We start from the raw sequence: 23,353 nt of genomic DNA on the forward strand, positions 1-23,353 counted from the left end.
AGCTGTCAAGGTATGGACGGAGTCCGCCAGAAAATGTCCCTTAGTTTGAAATTCCAAAGTTGACAGGTATGACAGAGGGCATGGACCTGCGGTCAGGGGAGGCAGGTCCTCATGAAAAGTAAAAAAAAAAAATAACAATAAAATATAAATGTATATGTGTCCACTGATCTGTGCTATAACTGCATTTTCTGTATTATTCCAATAATTTTGATCATTTTTATAGTCAAAATCGCTGAATGTGCGTATTCTCTGTTCAGATACAGGAGAGATGAGAGCTGAGATGCCTCCCCAGCCATGAACCTCACTGCACGTCACTGACAGAGGGTGAACACTGCTCAGCACATCACATAAGAAGCTGCCATCCATAGAGGAGCTCTACACCCAGCAGTGCAGGAAGAAGGCACACAGGATCATTAAAGACCCCCATCACCCCGGAAGCTCCGTCTGATGTTGGCTGCAAAGTGCCGGCTCTGCCGACCTCTCTCCCCCCCGGCGGGCTGCTCTCCTGGCTGTGCCGCCACCGGGAAAATATGTGGGTTGTTTTCTAGTCTCGGCCACTTTGGATTTATTCCAATCAACAAACTAACATTAACAGTAAACACAGATGATCAGCTGCACGTGAAGATGATCAGACAGCAGAGTTTTGAGACCGGAGATCAGAGTTTCAGCAGTTTGGTTGAATCTTGGTATTGTTGCCCTGCAGACTGACTGACAGGCATTACACAGGAATACACGCAATACACTATATAAAGAATAAATTACAATTCAATAAATATGCCAAACTACTAAAACTAAAATATAAACATTAGAGATTGTATGGACCCAGTTTAGAGGTGAAATACTGCTCCCTGTTTCTTTGGAGCAGGTGGCTCCGAATGACACACTGAATCTTTAAACTGACTCATATTATTCAGACAGTTTCCCTAATTGTCCAAGCTTTAGAAATAAAACTAGGCATACTTTGCTGCTCAGTCCAACTACACTTGTTCATCAAACTTAAATAATTCAGGGTTTTGTTCTGCATTCTTACAAAGTTGCATGCACGTTATCACGAACGTGCACTGAGAGCACAGGCTCAAACTGTCACGGGCTTTTGTCCTGCAAAACCACTCTCATCCGGATAGGAGACCACGTTTTTAGGGAGTCCTCATAGACTGTAACCCCGCCCCCACCGCACTGTGTATAAGTGGGACACAATTCTCACTCAGCATCGTGATCATTTCCAGGAAGAACCAGGGCCTCTATGGTTCGCTACTTCGTTACCACACACAACATGTCCCCGAGAAACACACCCGCACTCTCGCTGCGTCTCTTCCCGCTGCTGCTGCTGCTCGGAGCGGGACAGCGGTGTCTCGCAGCCCGGCCGCTGCTCGTGTTCCTGATTGATGGGTTCCGCTATGACTACATGGATGACCTGCAAGCACTACCCGGATTCCGCGAGCTCGTGAGCAATGGAGTGAAGGTGGACTACATGACACCGGACTTCCCGAGTTTGTCATACCCTAATTACTACTCATTAATGACAGGTAATCACTCTCGCGCTCTCGGAGGGTTAAGGTTCGATCCCCAGCCCTGCAGTCAACATGTGTGTGCATGAGTGTGTGAAAGTTTATAACTACTGACTGCACTTTGTATATGGAGCCTCTGACTGTGTGAGACTGTGTGTGAATGCTGACGTGTTGTAAAGCGCTTTGAGTGATCTCTCTCTCTCTCTCTCTCTGTCTCTCTCTCTCTGTCTGTCTGTCTGTCTGTCTCTCTCTCCGCTCTCTCCTCTCTCTCTCTTTCCGCCCTCTCCTCTCTCTCTCTTTCCGCCCTCTCCTCTCTCTCTGTCTGTCTCTCTCTCTGTCTGTCTCTCTTTCTGTCTGTCTCTCTCTCTCTCCGCTCTCTCCTCTCTCTCTCTTTTCGCTCTCTCCTCTCTCTCTCTTTCCGCCCTCTCCTCTCTCTCTGTCTGTCTCTCTCTCTGTCTGTCTCTCTTTCTGTCTGTCTCTCTCTCTCTCTCTCCGCTCTCTCCTCTCTCTCTGTCTGTCTGTCTCGCTCTCTCTCTCTCTCTCTGTCTCTTTCTGCCTCTCTCCCTCTCTGTCTCTTTCTCCCTCTCTTTCTCTCGCTCTCTATGTATCTCTCTCCCTCTGTCTCTCTCTCCCTCTGTCTCTCTCACTCTGTCTCTCTCTTCCTGTCTCTCTGTCTCTCTCCCTCTCTCACTCTGTCTCTCTCTTTCTGTCTCTCTCCCTCTCTCACTCTGTCTCTCTCTGTCTCTCTCACTCTCTCGCCCTCTGTCTCTTTCTCCCTCCCCCCCTCTCTCTCTCTCTCCCTCTCTCACGCTGTCTTTCTCGCTCTCTCGCTCTCTCTCTCTCTCTCTCCCCTTCTCTGTCCAACTACCATCTATCTTTAGCAACAGGGTTCGGTCAGATTACTTTAAAATGTAGTCACTGCTACTGAATACAAATTACATATATATTTTTGTAAACAGTAACGTAATCCATTTTTACAAAAATTGGAATCTTCAAAATAACTTGGGAGCAAAATGTTCACCTTCCATTTTGAATGTAAATAAAAATAAAATAAAAACAAAATTATCTATAACCTAAATCATCATTTAAAAAACAAAAATAATTATATATTTCATTCGATAATAGCATTGGTTATCATGAAAAAAAGTTCATATTTTTAAAAATGGCCACATTTGAAAGAAATTAGATATGTTATTGTTGTAATCTACGTAATCCTGATCACATGTAATCTGTTACTACCCAACCCTGTTTAGCAGTGACACACATATACGGTGAGATGGATACAGTGATGGAAGTATGATGCAGTAAATTGGAACTAACTCATAAACAGGTGTTGCCAGTAATGTCCATACGTCAGTGGTTAGAGGGATTAGCCTTGACGTTCACCCTTCAGTGGTGTACCACAATGTTGTTCCTGTTTGGAGTTTTACATGTGTCCTGGGCAGGTAGTCAGACCAGGTTGTGCGTCGTCAGAATTGTTGTGGTTGGAGAGTAAGGCAGCTGCTTTTTACAAAGTCACAAACAGTCTTATCTTTGCCATGAACCATCTACAACCCAAAATTCAGAAATCCTTTCTGTGTTCTTCAAGATGTTATGGAGTTAAATTGTTGTTCTGTAACCTACCTTGGTTGTTCTGTATGCTGTTGACCCAGACACAGTCAGCAGAGACAATATTTGTCTTGTCCTTACTACCAATTTAGCATTTCTTGCACACTGTCTCTGTGCTTTTCTTGTTTGCAGCCTGTGCAGATGGTGTACTAGTTCACATTCAGATTCACATTACTGTAGGGGGGGTGCTTCGTTCACTCCTTCCCTTTCCTCTGCGCTGTACGTGTGTGCGGGAGGAGGCAATGTGAATGCGCATGGCAGGAAGTACAAAAAACTAGAATTTCAGGTTCCATTGGGGGAATATATATGTATGCTGTCGGAGCTCCAGTGCGATTTATTTATGCGTATTTATTTACGTTCTCAATCTATTTCAACATCTGAAAGTTAGAGTTATCACATCTCTGATATTTTTGTAAATATATTTATTGACAGTTTTGTATGAATGAGCACATTTGTAGCATTTTGTTCAAAATCACAGCAGTTATATTTTAGTACAAAGTATCACTTCTGTAAAACAAATGTGGAAATCATGAACTGTCACATCTTCAAATCATATCCTGTTTGTACAAACACTAACTTTGTAACATCAGAGAGAGGAGATCACATCGCAACCTTTCTTCTCGTCTTAGAACAGAGTTTTCAATAACATCATTGCACCTTTCAAGAACTCTCCGTCCGAAAGGCTTTCTTGTTCTTATTTTAAAAAATGTGCAGCTCTAAATGAAGCTTCCGATGCTTTCTGTGACTTGTTCACCGGCCTCGTGAAAAGAGATGCTGCTGCCCACAGCTACTTTAACTTACGGCTTGTTCTGCCCGCAGTGCTGCAGGTGGGGAGTTAATTAGTTAGTTGGTTAGTTAGTTAGTTAGTTAGTTAGCATGGTAGCTTTGTGACACGTACTGAAGTGTCTCCACAATGTGCCGCTTTGCCGTCGCCCTGCAAATGAGACATACACACTTTTCTTTCACTGTTGTAAAACATAATTCTTCCTCCCAATCATTGTGAAAATAGTTAGTTTTCTTTCGCTTTTCTGCCATGTTTAGGGTAAAAACCGCACCTAGCGCCCCACCGTAGCTGCTCCCGCTAGCTAGTTCATATATACATAAAACATTTTTTTTTTTAATTCTATATTCAATCTTGTCATTTTAAAATAAAGAATATTTTAAGTGTTATTGATTTTTTTTTTTTTTTAAACCCAGCAAAACAATTAAATACACATTTTAGACGGAGCTTCATGGTGAGTAGTGCTATTTTTAGAACATGCCCTGCAGGTAACTCACGTAGTCCCTGCGACCAAGTGACCGCGTTGGCTACCCCTGACCTAGAAGAACTGACGTGTGTGTGAGTGTTTGTGTGTGTGTGTGTGTGTGTGTGTGTGTGTGTGTGTGTGTGTGTGTGTGTGATACACATTCAGGCGTTGCTGAATCCTGCCCTCGCACAACTCTCCCACACATCCCAGTTTGTGAGCCTTGTGTTCTCCTTGTTAACTTGATGAGAAGTAACAGTGTTCATGATGTCAACACAATATGCAGCAGTAGAAATAAACTGGCTGTCATATTGACACCATAACTATAGTTCTGCCTTTCCACCAGTTTTACTCGATCGTGTTGAAACATGGTAATAACACTGCCAACTGTTTTTACTACACTCATAACAGGATTATTTTCCTCTCCTTTTCAGAGAGCGCCATGAACACAGCACAGCGCTCCTGTCTTCATTAACAGTTTTGTTTTAACCACAAGGGAGCACCATATTCAAACAGGCACAGAGAACAGTCATAGCAGGAACAGTGAACCAAGACCACACAGCTCTGTGTGGAGGTGGTGTGCAGACGGGGAGGTGGTGCTTATGGCTTGTAACAGCTCAATAAAACTGTGCTGACTTCCATTATATGTTCAGCCTGACTTTAAAATAGTCAAAACTTTTACGCCCAGTGTTGAGGGGAAGGGTCAGAAGACGAAGTCAGGACCTCCTCGAACACTTAAAACTTGTAGCTATTGATCTTCTGGTAGTCTTTAAATTATAACAGATTCAAAAGAAATTCACTGGAGAGATCAAAGTCTGATACAATAGAGTTTATTATTGTGAAACACAATTCATTGTTCAACCCTCTTCGATGGGAGTGAGGCTAAAACTTCATCCTCCTCCCTTAATTATTTTATACAAACCTTATTGGTCATTTTTATAATGGAATCAGGTATGGATGCTCTCGCCCCCTTCCGGCCAAATGTTATTAGCTCATATTATGACATCACTATCTCCGGGACCTTCCTGTTCCCTCCCATATCACGTTTTGAGACACTGGTATATTTGGGACTTTTCCACTGTCACTGCTGTGTGTCCTTTTTCTCACCCCTCTCCACAGCTGCGTGTCCTCATCTCTTGGGTATTGTAACATGTCTATGAATTCTTGCCAATTCTGACTCCCTTATCTCCAGGTGTTTGGTAAGCTTCATTTTTTTTAAATAGCCTGCACGTTGACACTCCAACTCTGCTTTTGAGTACAGAGCTCTGTGATCAGCATGAATCAGATTGAGTATTGAATATTACATATTATTGAATATTACATATTATTATCATATATGCTAGATACAAAGTACTTGTTTGTTACAACACCAGCAGATAACACTTGTTTCTTTCAATGTTAAAAAAGCAGAAATTCTTGGACAGGTCAACAGGGTCAAATCATATACTCTGACTGCACACAAGTGAGGAATATTGTGCAGAGGTCCGAACATATATGAAGATACACACAGACACTGAGCTGCATTTAAGGTTATTTCCAGTCAATTGTTTCTAACAACCAAACTGCTTTTCTTTGTGGCATTCTTAGTGTATTTGATATCTGTTTATTTTCAGAACCCGACGAAACTGCAGTTTACAGTTTACTGTTCCGTGTGTCTGTCAGTTGGATTAAGACAACCCTGGTGTAAAAGGATACTTCCTTTTGTAACGCTCTGCGCATCTCTGTGCATCTCAGACATCACAGTCTTTCTGCTGTCTGTTGTTAGTGTCGGCGTCTTGTCCTGTTTTGTATAGCTTTCTTTGAGTTTGTAGTGTTATTTGTCTAACTGAAGGTCAAAAATGTTACACATTACATTTTTACATTACAGTTCATTTAATGCAGGGGTCGGGAACCTTTTTGGCTGGGAGAGCCATAAAAGCCAAATATTTTTAAATGTATTTCCTTGAGAGCCATATATTTAATAAAATTGAGTTTTAAGTATATCACGTCTCCGAGTACTAAAAGCGCTATCAGTGTTTCCCCTACCATTGTCTGTTTCCCCATCTGATTTTTATTTATTTAATATTCACAACTCACTTTTCACATTGAACATGTGCTCTTTTATTAAATAAACTAAACGCTTATGTTATTTATCTAATTTATGTGCACGGTGTCAAACTCAAGGCCACAATTATATCCGGCCTGCGAGAAAATATAATTTCTCTATCATAACTGGCCCGCCGGTTTTGGTAATTAAATCAATGCATGGCACAACCACGGGAAAATACATATTTGAGGAAGTATCTAAATGTGTGAATGAAATGAAACTGCCCCCCCCCTAGTTTTAGGGGAGAACTAAAACAAAATCCGCTGCTAAATGTTTTACTTTAAAATGATACAGTATAATTATTTATTACTTGTTAAACATGTTAAAAAATGTCAGCTCAAAATTGTCTGCGAGCCATAACGCGTCATCGAAAGAGCCATATATGGCTCGCAAGCCATAGGTTCCCGACCCCTGGTTTAACTGATGCTTTTGTCCAAAGCGACTTACAAAAAGTGCAAACCTATTACACCTATACAAAATCTTCATGATATCATTCATAATCCTCTGGATCATCCATAACTGCTCGGGGCTACAGCCAGTGGCTAGCTGCTATAGACCACTTACCTACAGCCGGAAAGGTCTCCTACGAACTGTGGTCTTCTCTCCTCTGCAACATCGAGCCAGCAGTTATCCTTCCATAAGAGATCCGACTATGCCAGGGCTCGGCAACCTTTACTATCTAAAGAGCCATTTTGCCCCTCTTCCACCAAATAAGATTTGTCTGGAGCCGCAAAACATATTTGATAATAATAATAATACATTAGATTTGTATAGCGCTTTTCTAGAAACTCAAAGACGCTTAACTCAGCTTATAGATTTAATATATAGTTATACTATATTTGTTGCATTTACAGAATGACAATAAAAGAAACTGTTGCTATTTTTACCTGTTTAAACAAAAGGAAAACACCAAACTCTTGTGAAGAGAAGGAAACAATACAGTGGCATGTTCAGGCCTACTTTGAAATAAATTAAACACAGCACTATGCAGGACTATTTGAGTCCTCCCCATATTTGTTGAATAAAATACAATGAATATAATATAAAAATACACAAAACAATAAAAAATACAATATAAAAATGAAATGAATAAAAAAAGTATCCCACTTTGAAATAAAAAAAACATATAGCTGCAGCCTAATATCTTAAAAAGAGTAAACAAAAAAATAGGCCAGTTTGTATTTAATTATGTCAGTTTCAGTGCGTTTTAGTCCACATGGAGGTGGTGATGATTTATTTGGCTTTTAAACAATTCACAACAGCCTCACAAATGTCCCACAAAATGTATTTCAACATTATATTTTCTGTTTGCTCATTTCTCGCAGCATATCACGCACACAGGTCAGCCAGCATTGTTGCCAGGGAAAGCAAACGTATCTGTCCACGCAGAATTAAACAATTGTCCTCTGAAACGTATCTTTTTTTGGTTTTATCCATGGTTAGCACATGGTTAGCACACCGAGTTAGGCGGAGGCCTGCAGGGAAAGGCGCCGCGCCCGTAGACGCAGTTCAAATTCAAGTTTTATTTATTTGCTGTCTCTCTCGCACACATTTCATTGTACTGTTGACCCTGTGTTAACTTGCATATGACCAATAAAACTTGAAACTTGAACTTGAACTGCGTCTACGGGCGCGGCGCCTTTCCCTGCAGGTGGCTTATCTTGAGTTGCAGACCTCCGCCTAACCATGGATAAAACCAAAAAAAGATACATTTCAGAGGACAATTGTTTATTATATGTATGTATGTATGTATATGTATGTATATGTATGTATATATATATATACATACATATACAAACATATATAGATATATATATATATATATATATATATATATGTATGTATGTCCCTATACCTCTATACCGTGTATCCCACACTACAAACCGGAACTGAAACGCATTAGGTCTGAGGCTTAATGCCACCCAATGGTCGGAGGACGTCATTACACATCTACAGTGATCACTGGCATGCACAGCCTGGGACATTTTTCAAGGCGATCTAGATGAGAGGGTTTTAGTTAGCACTGACTTGCATCCCCTCCATCATACCCACAAGAGCAGTCAATAAATATCCAAACTCTAAACTCTGGATAACCTCCCATATTAGGCACAGCCTGAAGGAAAAATGGAAGGCATGTCAACGCCGTGACTGGACTCATCCTGAAGCAATCAACATACATATTCAACGCAAAACTCCAATATCAGGATAGACTGGAGCAATGATTCAGACACATGACCACAAAACAGGCTTTCCATAAAGTAAAAACACTAACCGGTTGTGAACTGAAGCAAAATGTTTCCACCTGCACCTTTGCAAATACTGTAAAAACTTTTTACAACTAGTTTGACACCCTTAATCACTCAGACAGAAGAACTGGTCAGCACATCTAATACACCCCACACTGAACTGAACCCCACCTTTATCCACGGCAAGACAGTTGAACAGGCGAGCTTCCAATATCTCAGACTCATCATATAACAATAAACTGACATCCAAAACGATCCCAGCAAAGACTCCATGTCATCCGTAAACTCTGTGTGTTTCCCCCCACCTCCTGTTGTTGCGGACTAATTCCTGTCTAGCAGTATATACATATATTCAAATATATTCAAACCTTAGACTCTAAACATAGTTTGATCCTAGACTGTCCCTCTCATGTTAGAGGATATTTAAGTAGGCCTGAGGTCGAACACTAACGTGTTGAGTGTCTCTTTTTCTGGTCAGGTCGTCTCTCCAAAACATTTCGCTCATCTTTTAGTGTATGGGAGCTGACAGCCCACAGCTGCAAGATAAGAGTTCAGATGGTTCAGTGTTCAGACTGGAGGTCAAGGAGATGCTGTGTCTCACTCACAATGTGTTGACGAGGATCCATCTTTAGGTAAACAATAATGGAAGGCCTTGTTCATGATGCTCTATTAGCTGCACACTTGACTATATCTGACTGTCTAAGAATCCCTGCTGGTCCAAATTGTTTTACTTTGAACCAACGATGCACCGGGTCTGGCTTCCTGTTTACTTGTAACGTCACGACATGCATCGTTCCCAGCTGATCATCATCCGCTGTTTTGGTTGGGTTCTCCACAATTCGCGGGATTTCAAGTATGTTTTTGCTTTTGGCTGTTCTATCCCTTTTAATTTGGAGCGGCAGCGGGGGAAGCCCCCACAGGACCGGAAAATCCCGTCAAATTCTCTCAACCCCGGTTTTACCAGGCCGGGGAACGTGCTCCTCTTGAAGTCCGCTGGGCTTTATGGTGATCCCCCTCCCTCTGGTCCTCTCCCCCGCATCTGTCCAGTGCGCTTCTGTGGACTTGGCCCGTCTGATGAGCCTCACCGCTGTACAAGACAACTTTATTATTCCTGCTAGCCGTGTTCCTGGCCTTGTATTCGGTTTAAACACCAAGAGAGAGCCATCAAATAATCCACCTACGTCTGTCTGTAGATGTCTAATTGTACTGTTGTTGTTGATTTCAGGAAATGTGCAACCTAACCCTGGACCAGATTCTGTTGTTAATTTTAACACTCCTGCAGATTTTAAATCGAGGTCTTGGTCTCATCCATTTGAATGTGCACAGCTTGATTGCTAAAACACTCAATTGATGCTGATTTAATAGTGATATCTGAAACCTGGCTAACCAAATCCATTCCAAACAAGGATATTAATATTGATGGCTACATTGTATATAGGACTGATCGACCTACAAAGGGTAGCGGTGTTGCAGTCTTTGTTAAATCTAAGTTTCATGTAAAGATTCTTCTCTCTACATCACTGACAAAACAATTTGAACTTTTGGCTCTTGACTTGGAAGTATCAAAAGCTCTCCATATCACTGTCGTTGGTTGCCACAGACCACCTTTAGCTGTCAGTGACGCTTTACCATCTTTAATGCAGCTTTTGTTCAGTCTTAACTATAGTGAAATTGTCATTGTGGGTGACCTTAACTGGAACTGGCTGCTACCATCATCAGAGGACTTTAAAAAAATACTGCAATTCCTTAAATCTCTTTCAGATTGTTGGTAGTCCCACTAGACCCAATCTGAAATCTCCTGATAAATCCTCCTTAATTGATCTCATCCTTACAAAAACTCCTCATAAATACACCACTGCTTCTGTATTTGCAAATGACATCAGTGACCACTGTGTCATTGCTACAGGAAGGAATACAAAAGTCCCTAAGACAAAACCCCGTGTCATCATAAAGCGTGATATGAAACATTTTGTTGACCAAGGTTTCTTTCACGACCTGTTTCTCTTCGATTGGGAGAAAATCAATCTCATTTCTGATGTTGAAAATGCCTGGAAATTCTTTTATAATTGTTGATAGGCACGCCCCCTTAGAAAGTACAGAGTAAAAGGCAGAGATAATGCATGGTTCACATCAGATCTTTCTGATTTACTTCACGAGCTTATGTGGCATGGTCAAAAGCCAGGAGTACAGGTCTTGGGTCAGATTGGCTGCTCTTCAGGCAGCTGCTAAATGCATGCACTGTTAAAATCAGAAAAGCCAAATCTGATTATGTCCAAACTGAAACCACAAATAACTTTAACAATCCACTTAAATTCTGGAAAACTATTAAATCAATAGCTGGAAATAAAAATGTGATAGAACTTCCACCTTGTATTGTCAAAGACTCTCTTCAAACCTCTGACAAGGCAGACATGCTTGGTTGTTTTAATGAACATTTTATTGCCTTTTGTTCTCCCACTGTTGAAAGGGGGTGACCCCACTCTCCTAAACAATTACAGACCCATCTCCAAATTGTCTAAATAAAGTGCTGGAATCATTGGTAAGTCAACAACTAAAGGACTTTTTAACGACTAATAATATTTTATCTGACTTTCAATCAGATTTTACAAAAAAAAAAACACAGCACAACAACGGCCGCCTTAAAAGTAGTAAATGATTTTATAAATTTCTTAGACAATAGAGAACATTGTGCAGAACTTTTTTTCGACTTGTCCAAGGCTTTTGATACAGTAGATCATGCCTTATTGTCACAAAGACTCTACAGTATAGGTCTCTCAGATCAAGCCGTCTGTTGGTTTGAAAACTATTTATCGGGCAGATCACAGTGTGTGCGGGCAGAAGGTATAACTTCTAGTTATCTTAATGTATCCAAGGGTGTGCCACAGGGATCGGTTGTAGGACCATTGTTATTTATCGTTTAATAAATAATCTTACTCACAATGTTTTAAATGCAAATTTCCATTTTTATGCTGATGACAGGCTCTTTGTCAGCTCCAGACTGCTTTTAACATTGTACAATGTAATTTGTGTGATTTGAAAACCAAACAGTTGAACCTACCTCCTGTCACCACTTCAGAGGGTTCTGAGATTGAATCTGTGTCTCAGTTCAATATCTTGACATTATCATTGACGATTCTCTTTCTTTTAAACTTCACATTTTAGAACTTTTGAAAGAATTAAGAATTAAATTAGGTTTTTATTTTAGAAACAAGTCCTGTTTTTCTTTTGAGGCCAGAAAGAGATTAGTCTCTGCAACGTTTCTGTCTGTGCTGGACGATGGAAATGTTGTTTATGTTGTGAATGCATCGTCTCAGTGCCTCAGCTCTCTGGATACCGTCTACCACGGGGCACTGAGATTCATAACAAACCTCAAAACCCTGACGCACCACTGCACCTTATATGCTCGTGTTGGATGGTCTTCCCTGACCACCCGTAGACTGAAACACTGGCACATCCTTATTTATAAAGCTATTCTGGGTGCTCTTCCACAATACCTAAGGATCTACATTAGTAGGAAATGTAGTGGACCATATCGGCTTTGCTCCGAGGACTTGTTTCTTTTAACTGTTCCAAAAGTCCGTACAGAACTTGGAAAAAGGGCTTTTAGTTACGCTGCTCCGGCTGCCTGGAACCAGCTGCAGAATGAGCTGAAACTCAGAGAGCTGGTCTCTCTGAACAGACTTAAAGCAACTCTTAAAGACATTGAAGCAGACCGCTGTGTCTGTAAATATTTTGATTAATGTTGTGATTGTGATTGTGTTGTAATTGTATGCTGCTGCCTATCTTGGCCAGGACGCTCTTGAAAAAGATTTTTAATCTCAATGAGCCATATCCTGGTTAAATAAAGGTTATAAATAAATACATGACGAGGGAGAGCAGCTGGTTGGCAGAATGGATGGTGGCAGACCATGAACAGTACAAGAGAATACAGAGATGCAGGTACATTATCTGTTCTCCTTGATCAAGATCTAATAAACCTTCAGTGTAAGACATCACTTCAGTCTCCATCAGCTCCTTCGGGTCCAGTACTCTGCTCATTAAGAATTATTTCACAGAAAGGACAAAACACAAGTCTTTGGGAAAAACATAACACAACGACTTCAACGACTTTAAGACTGAGGATAATGACTTGGTGAAATGAATATCAATTTGTTGGTGGGTGGCTGCATATGTGTGTGTGCGTGTGTCTCTGTGTGTGTGTGAGTGTGTGTTTTGCATGTGATGCATGCCTTAGTGTTATAATCCCCTATCTTACTATATAAACAACAGCCATCCAACAGGATGTGAGTTTTGGAGCCTGCCCCTTGATGATGTGCTGATGTGTGTGTTTTGATTGAACACTGTTGAAAGAATCAGTGTCCGGAGACACACACACACTCTCACTCACTAACTCACACACATCCAGTTCATTGACACCTCCCCTTATCCCTGTGCTCGCAAGTCCTGCTGGATGCTCACTCTGTTTTGCTTTAGCCTAAATTCACTGAATTTGCTTTAGTATAAAACCAACAATGTGTTCGTCCATCTCTCTTTCTGACTTCCTTTTCCCAGTCTGTGGCACTGTGGCAGCTTCAAGCCTAGTGCTTTCTACTGAAGATGCTTTAAAGACCCTCACATGCATGTATAGTTTAATTTCTGCTAAAGGCTCAGTCAAATCTCTCAACAGCTACACTGTATATGTTCATGCTAATGAACAGTGTGGATAACTGTTGTGGACAACAATGGAACTGTAAGGCACAGAGGAATAATAATGCATCATGCCTTTGACTCAAACTGTGCTATTTTGTGTTATTACGTTGATTTTTGTCAGGTCGTCACTGTGACGTGCATCAGATGACTGGAAACTACATGTGGGATGAAGCCTCCAAGAAGGAGTTTCTGATCGGGACAAACCCTGATAGTCGTTTGCCTCTTTGGTGGGATGGATCAGAGCCCATATGGGTCACCCTGCAGAAACTGGGAAAGAAGGTGTTCATGTACTACTGGCCTGGTGAGCACACACATTGATAACTTGTACACGCAACTGAAGCTGCTTGCAAACTGACTATTTCATGGCTTGTCTATACAGAAACCTTTCAGGTGCATGTTTCTGTTGTGCATCTCATGCTCATCTGGCAGAACAGATACGATTTACTTTAATTAATACAGCTGTTGTTGCAACGTGTATTTTGCAAATGTATTTTTATGCATCAAGTCTATTGTCTCCTGTTTAACACTCAACTAAAGTGCTTGTGAATTGGGTTGTGAGCGCACAGAAGACTCACTGTGACTGAACCCTTCCTGTGGAGACACAAAGCTGCTGCTCACTGTACGTGGGCTGTGTTAGCTTTGGAGAATGATCACATGATTGTGTTTTCTCTGCTTAATTGTGAGTCGGGTGTGCTGCAACCTTTGGTGAAAAACAGACAGTTTGAAAGATGAGTGAAGGAGACACACATATATAACTACAAAAAGAAATTCAAAATGTGTAGGTGGCAATGTTACATACAAAGGTAAGAAGAAAGATTAACAGTGGTTTGTAGTTGTAGATTGTAAGCCAGTACTGTTCTCCTCATACTCTCCTTTTAAGCGCTATACAAGTCAAATGTATCTGAGTGGGCCATGTTCAAAGCCTCCATCGTTAGGCTTGTGGTCAGAACGTTCTCTGTGAAGCTGAAGAAGGAGGCTTTACGGGATCGGTTAACTCAGGGGTCTCCTGAAGCAGCGCACTGGTGCATTCAGTGTTATATCACCATGGAACTGTATAGGCCTCACAGGCAGATCTTCATCTTAATTATTTATCGGTATTATAATGTCAAATACTTTGGAAATCAATTGTATGAATAAAATGTATTTCTCCTATTGACAGTATTTACTCCAGGACTATGGTGCCTACTTTTATTCTAAAATTGTCTCCGCATTGACAAAAGGTTGTTACAGGTAGTTCCAATTTACAGATGTTAACACCACATCTCTTAAACATTTAAGTATTTGTCCACAGCCTAAAGATGTGAGCAAGTGCAGAATGTTTGAAGTTGGATTAAGAACTAACTTCAATGCCTGTGTGCTACTATCTGCAATGTTAACTATCCTAAAAACTGTTGTAAATAACTCAGTAATTTCACGTGTGTGTGTGTGTGTGTGTGTGTGTGTGTGTGTGTGTGTGTGTGTGTGTGTGTGTGTGTGTGTGTGTGTGCCTTCAGGCTGTGACGTGGAGATTCTGAATGTCCGTCCATCATTCTGTGAGGAATGCGTCTACAACCCATCAGAGAAAAACTTCACAGACTCGATAGAGAATGCTCTCAATGTCATGAGGTAACAACGAAATGATGTTCTGTCATCCATGGTTTACTTCTAGCCCTTACACGGAAGAGCAATTAAGACTTGACTGCATTAAAAGTAGAAATTGAGTTTTGAGCTGGCAAAAAGCAGCAAAAGGAAGGCATTTTATAACCACACACGTCAATTATTTAACCTACAGAGAGCTGAAGTGAAACCAGAACTTGTTTTCTGTTCCACAAGCAAGAAAACCACATTCAAAATCTCATGCACATGTGTAACATTGTAGAGCCTTTGAGACATAGCCTTTCTCAGCAGTATGTCGAGGGGTTTGCTTCATATGTTTAGATAAGTACGGCAGTTTTTAGAAAAACAATCCAATACCATTTATTCAATAGGCTATCTATGTTTTCAGTGACCTTAACAAACACCATCAGCCGTTCACAGGTTAAACTCAACAGTAAAGGGCGAGTCCATGAGTGAGTTGAGGGGTTCAGCCATGTCTGTAATAACTAGTTGTTTGTCATGAGAAACGATACTTTGGTACCAAGTCGATGCAAAACTTCTGGAAACATGACGGTATTGCAGGTACCATCAGGGCTCCAGACTAATAATCTAAAAGTCGCTAAATGACGTCATCGCTTAATTTGAATAATTGGTAATTTGCATGTAATTGTATTGGACGCTGTAGGAGAGGAATAACGTCGTGGGGGAGACAAATAGTGACTAAACACGCTAAATATGTTTAGAAATACAAATGAACTTTTTTCTGTTGAATCCTTGTTTTGTTTTTTTGTTTGACTTGTTTTAAGCAGGCCATCACTTTTCAAAATAAAAAGTTGCTACATTTGTTGCTAGTCGCTTTTGACAAAAAAGAATCACCAAGAGATTTGGAAAGTTGCCAGATTTAGCGAGAAAGTCGCCAAGTTGGCAACACTGCTGTTAGCAGCCAATGATGTTCCGTAGAGTTGCATTAAGGTGCGTTCAAGCTTGATTCAGTAAAAAGGATTATTGGGCGAAAGTAAATTATAACGTTTTCATGATGTGTTCAAATGCAATCTTAGGAAATTTAATTTTTGGCAAGAAAATTGAATAAATAAATACATACTGTTCAGTTTGAAAGAGATGTTCTTTTTCAGTAATATCATATTAGAGAGGAAATTATGACCTGTTTAACATCCTAACAAAAATCAGAATGCAAACGGTAAGGAGTGTACGTTGAAGTATATGGAATTTATTGTTTTGTATTTGTTTTTTACCGCGGTATCTAATTGGTATTGAGAATCCTGGAATTTCCCTGGTATTGTTATTGACTTCTTTATGTCTGGTATCGTGACATCCTTAGTAATCACAGCAGGATAGAGAGGACTTAACCCTGTACACGGTTTTAGACTGCTGACAGCTACAACGCTGAAAAATGACTGTTAGTGAACTAAGTAAAGGCCAATTCATATTTTCCGTGTCTGCAAAGGTCCGCTTTGGTACTTGTGAAGCAAAGAACGTCATCTGCCATGTCCGCGAGGGTCCACGCCAACAGTTGGCGTGCTGACCAAAATGTGTGACCCTGCAGATTGTACACTTAAGGCCCTGTCACACATATGCTTATGGCAGAAACATATATAATATCGGCAATACGTTGATATAAATTAAGGGAAAATTGTGATCGTTTGAAGGACGCAGATGATACGCCGAACACGCCAGACATACGGCCCTGTCACACAGTTCCGTATGGCAGAAACTGCTGGCGTATATGAAAATTAACTAAAAATGTGTCAGAGTCCAAATACGTCCAACTTTTCCACAGCGGTGTTGTAGCTGACGTATACATAACGTATACATAACAAATTATTATACGTATGTCAAACATTGATAGCTTATCACTTACCTATTTAAAACGTATCAGAGCGTCTGGCCAACGGAGCTGGAAAAGTGTCATTTGGTTCACGTCATGCTGACTTATGCCTTCCCTTATATCTACGTAAACCAGCGTATTGCTGATATTTTGTATACGCCATATTTTTGTATACGTTATGCATTCGTTGGGTATTCGTCTGATACATTTTGTATAAGTAAGTGATGCGCTATCAATAGGTTAGACATGCGTATAAATATAAATATAATAAATATGTTCACTTTTCCGATCCGATGAAAAGTTGGACGTATTTGAAATTTTCGTATGCGCTGGCATACTCTTCTGTCATACGGATATGTGTGACAGGACCTTTAGCAAGCGTGCCAACTGCCCATGCAGTAACAAAACAAAATAACAAAATTAATGATTGTTTCAAGAGAGGTTGTGTGAGGAGATCCGCTGTTACCCACATTCATATAGTTTGTCTTTAAAGGAATACAAAAACAGCCAAATGGCATTGAACCTCTGGATAAAACTTCAAAAATGGACGCGGGTCATTTAAAGCAATATTTCATCAGACCATATTGCTGTTGACATTTATATTTTGTAACTGCAGTTCTACAACTGGGGAGTTGTGGATGTACAAGAAAAAAAGAAAGAAACATAAGGTTCAGCAGCCCTGCCAAAGCCAAGTATTCATATAGTACATATAATATTCTATGTACGTATGTGTAGCTTACACAGCCTGAAAAATGGACATTTCATTCAATGGTTTTCATGTGACAGCGACAATATGATTGTCACAAAGACTCTTTAGAATAAGATAATGCTAATAATGAAGAAGCAGACACTTAAAAGAGAGTGTTGTGTGTGTGTGTGTGTGTGTGTGTGTGTGTGTGTGTGTGTGTGCGCGCGCGCGTAGGTCAGGCCAAGCAGGCATGGCAGCAATATATTATGAGAAGATAGATGTGGAGGGCCATCACTTCGGCCCAGACTCTCCTCAGCTCAGAGCAGCTGTGCACCAACTGGATCTTGCTTTTCAGACACTCAACAGCAAAATCAAAGTTAGTAATATCACTACTATTTTAATTACAATTACAGCTACTACTGCTTTTCCTGTCATGTAGTCTGTTTTTCATCTGTTTCTGTTGCTTGTGATATTCTTGCAGGAGAAAAAGATGGTGAACCAGCTGAACATTATGCTATTTTCAGACCATGGTATGACAAAGATCCAGTGGATGGAGAAGGTCATAGAGCTGGACAAGTATATCAACATGTCAGCCATTGCCAAGATGATGGACAGAGGACCAGTGGTCAGTCTGTGGCCCAAAGATAAGAAGTACCAAGAGGTGAGGCCAAAATCTGTATTTCCTGCTCTGCCATGATGCTCATTGTGATTAAGAAAGTCAGATATGACGATATATGTGTGTACAGTATACACATATTACGTTATGTGTCTCTAGTACTTCATTAAGTGATTTGGGGTCTTCTCTTTGTCACCAGCGACTTCTTTTAAATTGCTGGTGAGGAACTTTAAGAGGAAGGGTCACGCATTCTCTATGCAGCTGTCTGACCAATCAGCAGGAGACACTAATTAATTAACCTCTTAGCGTGCTACTTTTTTGTTGTAACGTTATATAGGTAACAATTCAATTAACACTGTTTGTTTGTGTGTGTCTGTGTGTGTGTGTTATGCCAGGTGTATGCCGCATTGTCCCAGGTCCCTAACATGCGTGTCTATGGCATTCAGGAGATCCCTGAACGTTTCCATTTTAAAAAGGGGAAGTTTGTTCCCCCCCTGACGCTGGTGGCTGACCCAGGCTGGTTTATGATTGAGGTAACTTGAATGGTATCAACATATTCACTGGGACAAAGTCTACTTCTCTTCACCTGCTGATTTTTTCGAAGTGAATGTAAAGATATAAGTGGAGACAAGCTCAGGGCGCCACATATTGAGATGTGTCTGCACAAAATGTTGCACCTTGAGGGAAACATTTAGCTAATTACAAGGCATAATGGAGACATTACCTCATCTGTCGCAGCACCAAACTTGTTTTAACAATTTAATTCAGACTTCTGCTTCTCCTCAGCAAATTGCGTTTGCTCAGGTATAGGTGTTTACTTTCCATGATTTGGAGCGCCTCAAGGACTTGTTGAGTTTTTGACCTTTGGTAGCACTATGGCGCTGTTCTTCTATGACTGGTGCTGTTTTGTTTATCTGCACAAGGATGCACATGCATGCAGGTGGCGCGATACAGATATCAGCCAATGATTTCATACTATTCCACTGATCTACAGGTGAGGAAGAGGAAGACTAGCTGGTAAACATGGAGGTAATCAATACTGGATATAGAATATAAAATCAGGTTTGCAGATGTTTTATTTGTGTTCAACACGTGCTAGAGCTCGTACACACGATGCATTATGGCAGGGGTCGGGAACCTATGGCTCTTTCGATGACACAATATGGCTCGCAGACAATTTTGAGCTGACATTTTTTAACATGATTAACAAGTAATAAATAATTATACTGTGTCATTTTAAAGTAAAACATTTAGCACATTTACATTTATTTTGTTTTAGTTCTCCCCTCTCCTTTCCTCCGCTTTGTCTTTGACTGTAACTGTGTGTGTGTGTGTGTGTGTGTGTGTGTGGGGGGGGGGGGGGGGGGGCTGAGCCCTGCCCTTCGCGAAACAGCAGAGGAGAAACTGAGCAAAGCAAACAGTAGACCAGAGGTGTCAAACTCAATCACAGAGAGGGCCAAAATTAAGGCATCGTTTCGGGGGTGAAGCTTGGAAACTGCAGCGCCCACAGAGTCACACTTTGCCGTGAGTGTGTCGTTACACTGGAGCTCAATCAGCTCCATTTGGCTGTTCACATGTGCTGTTTCCACGTCAACTGCAAACGGATTGCTGAGCAGTTCATGCGCAGTCGGGAACACAGCGGTGGAGATGTTTGTCAATGTTTGGAAACACGTAGTGACCAAAGTTTCCTTCTGCATCCGAGTCTCCCACAGGCAGCTCGGCTTGGAACGCTCTCACTGCATCACACATGTCCGTGATCACACGGCCCTGAAGCTGCAGGTTTAACAGTGAGATGCTTCGTTATGTCCAGCTCACATCGTCACTTTTCATCCCAGAAATCTGTGGTGTGTTTCCCTTTGCTTCCAAAAACTGGTAGATTTCCTCACGCAACTCGAAAAATCTATTCAGCACTTTCCCTCTACTGAGCCATCGCACCGCCATGTTCAGAATGTATCTCCTCAGGAAGAGACTTACATTGTCTCTTTTAAAGTTTCCTGTCTGTGTTACGGTGCTTATTACATGTTCCATCTCCAGAGCTTTACAACACAGCACTTCCTGGTGTGTGATGTGGTGATACACCGTCAGCTCACCTGCACAGTTATCCAGCTGCATCTTCTCCCGCATCCTGCACTGATCTGCTCTTTTCATCACATCGCTGTATGTCGTCAGTCCCGTCAGTTTGTCCGGGGCAGCTTTATTTCATTCACACATTTAGATACTTCCTCAAATATATATTTTCCCGTGGTTGTGCCATGCCTTGATTTAATTACCAAAACCGGCGGGCCAGTTATGATAGAGAAATTATATTTTCTCGCGGTCTGGGTATAATTGCTTTGAGTTTGACACCCGTGCAGTAAACACTGAAACATGCACATAAATGAGATAAATAACAAACGTTCATGTTCAATGTGAAAAGTGAGTTGTGAATATTAAATAAATAAAAATCAGAGGGGGGCGCGGGGTTCGGTTGGGGGGGGGGCACAGACAATGGTAGGGGAGACACTGATACCGCTTTTAGTACTCGGAGACGTGATATACTTAAAACTCAATTCTATTAAATATATGGCTGAAGGAAATACATTTAAAAAATATTTGGCTTTTATGGCTCTCCCAGCCAAAAAGGTTCCCGACCCCTGCATTAAGGTAACACTGAGTGTAACCATTATTTTTGTTCGTTTACAAGAAAACCTCACAGGGACCTTTAAGCTTGTTAGTCCTTTCTTGACCTTGGAAACAGCAAAAATAACCTCAAGGTCCATTTAGTAGATATTCTTGATCACCTGTGGATTGTTATTGTTGCAGCACTCAAAAATCCATAAAACCTTACTGCACACTTTGTTCTATCTTTTGTTCAAATCAGTTGTGTGTGTTTGTTTGTGTCTCCAGAACAAGGCAAGACTCCCATACTGGAAAAACGACTCTGGGGAGCCCTCAGCATGGCAAAATGGTTGGCATGGTTACGACAACGAGTTCCTCGACATGAGAGGCTTTTTCTTGGCGTCAGGACCTGGTAACAAACATGTCATACAAACAACACCCTGCTTCACACTGCTCTGTCCTAAAGCAACCACACTATTCTCCTGTTAGCCGCTGTGTATCTAAAGTAGGCTGTACCATGCCAGTGTAAAGATGCTACTGTGGGTTTAGTAAATTAGGCGTGACCCAGGACCCAAGTGTGAACTGTGCAGGAGAAATGTACTACCCTACTGCTCTGTCGGTATCATCTATAGTTTGTGGTGAAGTTAAATATTGTAAATTGTAATATCAGAATATTAATTTGAGATGTAGATCTAATTACGTTTACTTAATTTCATCCAGATTTCAAGCGGAATGTTCGGGCGGCTCCAATTCGAGTGGTGGACGTCTATAACGTGATGTGCTGGACATTGGGAGTGAAACCTTTGCCCAATAATGGGTCCTGGTCTCGGGTAGAGTACTTTCTGAATGACTCTGATGGTCCATCCCAGCCTACAACCCTATGCTTTATGGGTTTGTTAGGAATACTGCTTGCATTATGGAACTAAAGCAATGAACAGTTCAGTGTGTATGGCATCTGATGGTAGCTAGAAATTATCTGCTAGAAAGAGTTAGAACATTAAACCGTGTAGAGGTTAATGCATCTAAAAGTAAGGGGGAAAGAAACGAAATAGGCTTGAAAGTGTCTCCTTGAATTGGTTAGAGCAGAGGTCTTAAACAGGGGGTCCACAAAAATAATAATTTTCAACCAATTGTTTTTCCACAAGTTTAAATGTCTTTAGATACACATTAACATGAATCCAACATATTGTAGTGAATTGATAAATGAAGGCAGAAGACGTTATCTTTCAGTCAACAATGCTCACATTCAGTATTCATTGAATTGCTTAGTATTGAATAACAGGGTATCTATGTTTATACATGGCACTAGGCCCAGTTTAATATAAAACACCATTTTATACAATATATATAGTAGGGGGTCCCTGCTCCATCTCTCCATCCGTTTGGGGGTCCTTGGCCTGAAAAACGATGAAGACCCCTGGGTTAGAGCATTCTTAAGGACCAAGAAGTTGAAGCCCTAAAAGGCCTTTAATGTTTTCCAGGAGCTCATCCCAACTTCCTAAATGGACCGGTAAAAAAGAAAAGCCTTACATGCCCACAACAGAAAGGACTTCCATTCTGGATCCTTAAGAGCCCTAAAGTCACATTTCCTTTTCCTTCCCCAGCTCTCCATGCCGGATTTCCTAATAATTTTCTAAAAACATTTCTGGAAAGAACTGGTCATTTGAAACTAATTACAGTGAAAATAAGAAATTCCAGAAAACATTCTAGGAAATTTTACAGAAACAATATACATAAAATAAATTATGGCTATAAAATAAAGCCTTACTGATTTCTAGGTATTTGAAACCCTGAAGCTGTTGAACTGCTTCTCTCTTTTCTTTTCTCTTTTTATTTTCACCAGACAAATGTGATGCCAAGAAACAAAACCCCTGTATATCCAGATCAGAATGAACCATTTTGGATATTACAGTAAGCACTTTTAAATTGATAGACTTCATACAGTAAATAATGTAAACCCTTGTTTTTCAGAACAATTTTCTTCCTTTTTTATGCTTGGTCTCTTTTAAAATCTTGTAAATCACTATGTGTGGTGGATGACTATAACTGTGACGCTCATTTTTGATCTGTCTACAACTTAATTCTATTGTGCAATCCTGTATTGTATTGTGACAATAAAGCTAAATCTTGAATTCAGCTCTTTGGATCTATATGAACCTGTATGACACATTTTGTGAAAAGTAAATTTGCTTTAATTTGTCTCAACAGCTTCTTTTGGGCTAACACTTCAGATTGAGGAATAGGTGTGAATTATTTAAAAGGATTACAAGCGCCTTGGCGTGCTAGTCAGACACTATGGTGAGCGCAATGAAGTTCACAGTCAGTTAGAACAGCAACAGAGTGAGAGTTGTAAATGGACAAATCTGGTGACTGCTTTAGGTGTTCCGCCATCTAGTGGTGTCGCCATTACTGCAAGTTGTAGCGACTCAGTGTCTGCTGCTACCTGCTCACAGTGACAGCAGCATGGGTAGATGGATTGAGGACGTTAGGCAGGGTCCCCAAATTAGTAATGAAGGTACCTTATATGGCTGGTGATCTTAACATTATCCAAATTGTACATTGTGCTGTGTAATATACTAACGTTACTTCACTTGCTAGCTAGTTGACAAACGATGGCATTAAATGTAGACATCATTGACGGTCTGCCTA

The 23,353-nt window shown here is 40.8% G+C and overlaps 1 protein-coding gene across 2 annotated transcripts; it reads left to right on the plus strand.

The window, feature by feature from the left end:
* The first annotated feature begins 1,158 nt into the window (after positions 1 to 1,158).
* enpp6 (ectonucleotide pyrophosphatase/phosphodiesterase 6) lies at positions 1,159 to 22,840 on the plus strand. Of its 2 annotated transcripts, XM_029442264.1 has the most exons (8): positions 1,166 to 1,526; positions 13,503 to 13,682; positions 14,875 to 14,986; positions 17,725 to 17,866; positions 17,972 to 18,151; positions 18,502 to 18,639; positions 20,993 to 21,116; positions 21,425 to 22,840. In XM_029442264.1, exons 1-8 carry the CDS (start codon positions 1,244 to 1,246, stop codon positions 21,628 to 21,630), a joined length of 1,365 nt encoding a protein of 454 aa, XP_029298124.1. In that variant the 5' UTR covers positions 1,166 to 1,243; the 3' UTR covers positions 21,631 to 22,840. The 2 variants fall into 2 exon arrangements, with proteins under 2 accessions (XP_029298125.1, XP_029298124.1); XM_029442265.1 differs by lacking the exon at positions 18,502 to 18,639 and having other exon boundaries at positions 1,159 to 1,526.
* The last annotated feature ends 513 nt before the right edge of the window (positions 22,841 to 23,353 follow it).

Source organism: Cottoperca gobio, chromosome 10 (genome assembly GCF_900634415.1).
Source record: "Cottoperca gobio chromosome 10, fCotGob3.1, whole genome shotgun sequence".
Taxonomy (NCBI): domain Eukaryota; kingdom Metazoa; phylum Chordata; class Actinopteri; order Perciformes; family Bovichtidae; genus Cottoperca; species Cottoperca gobio.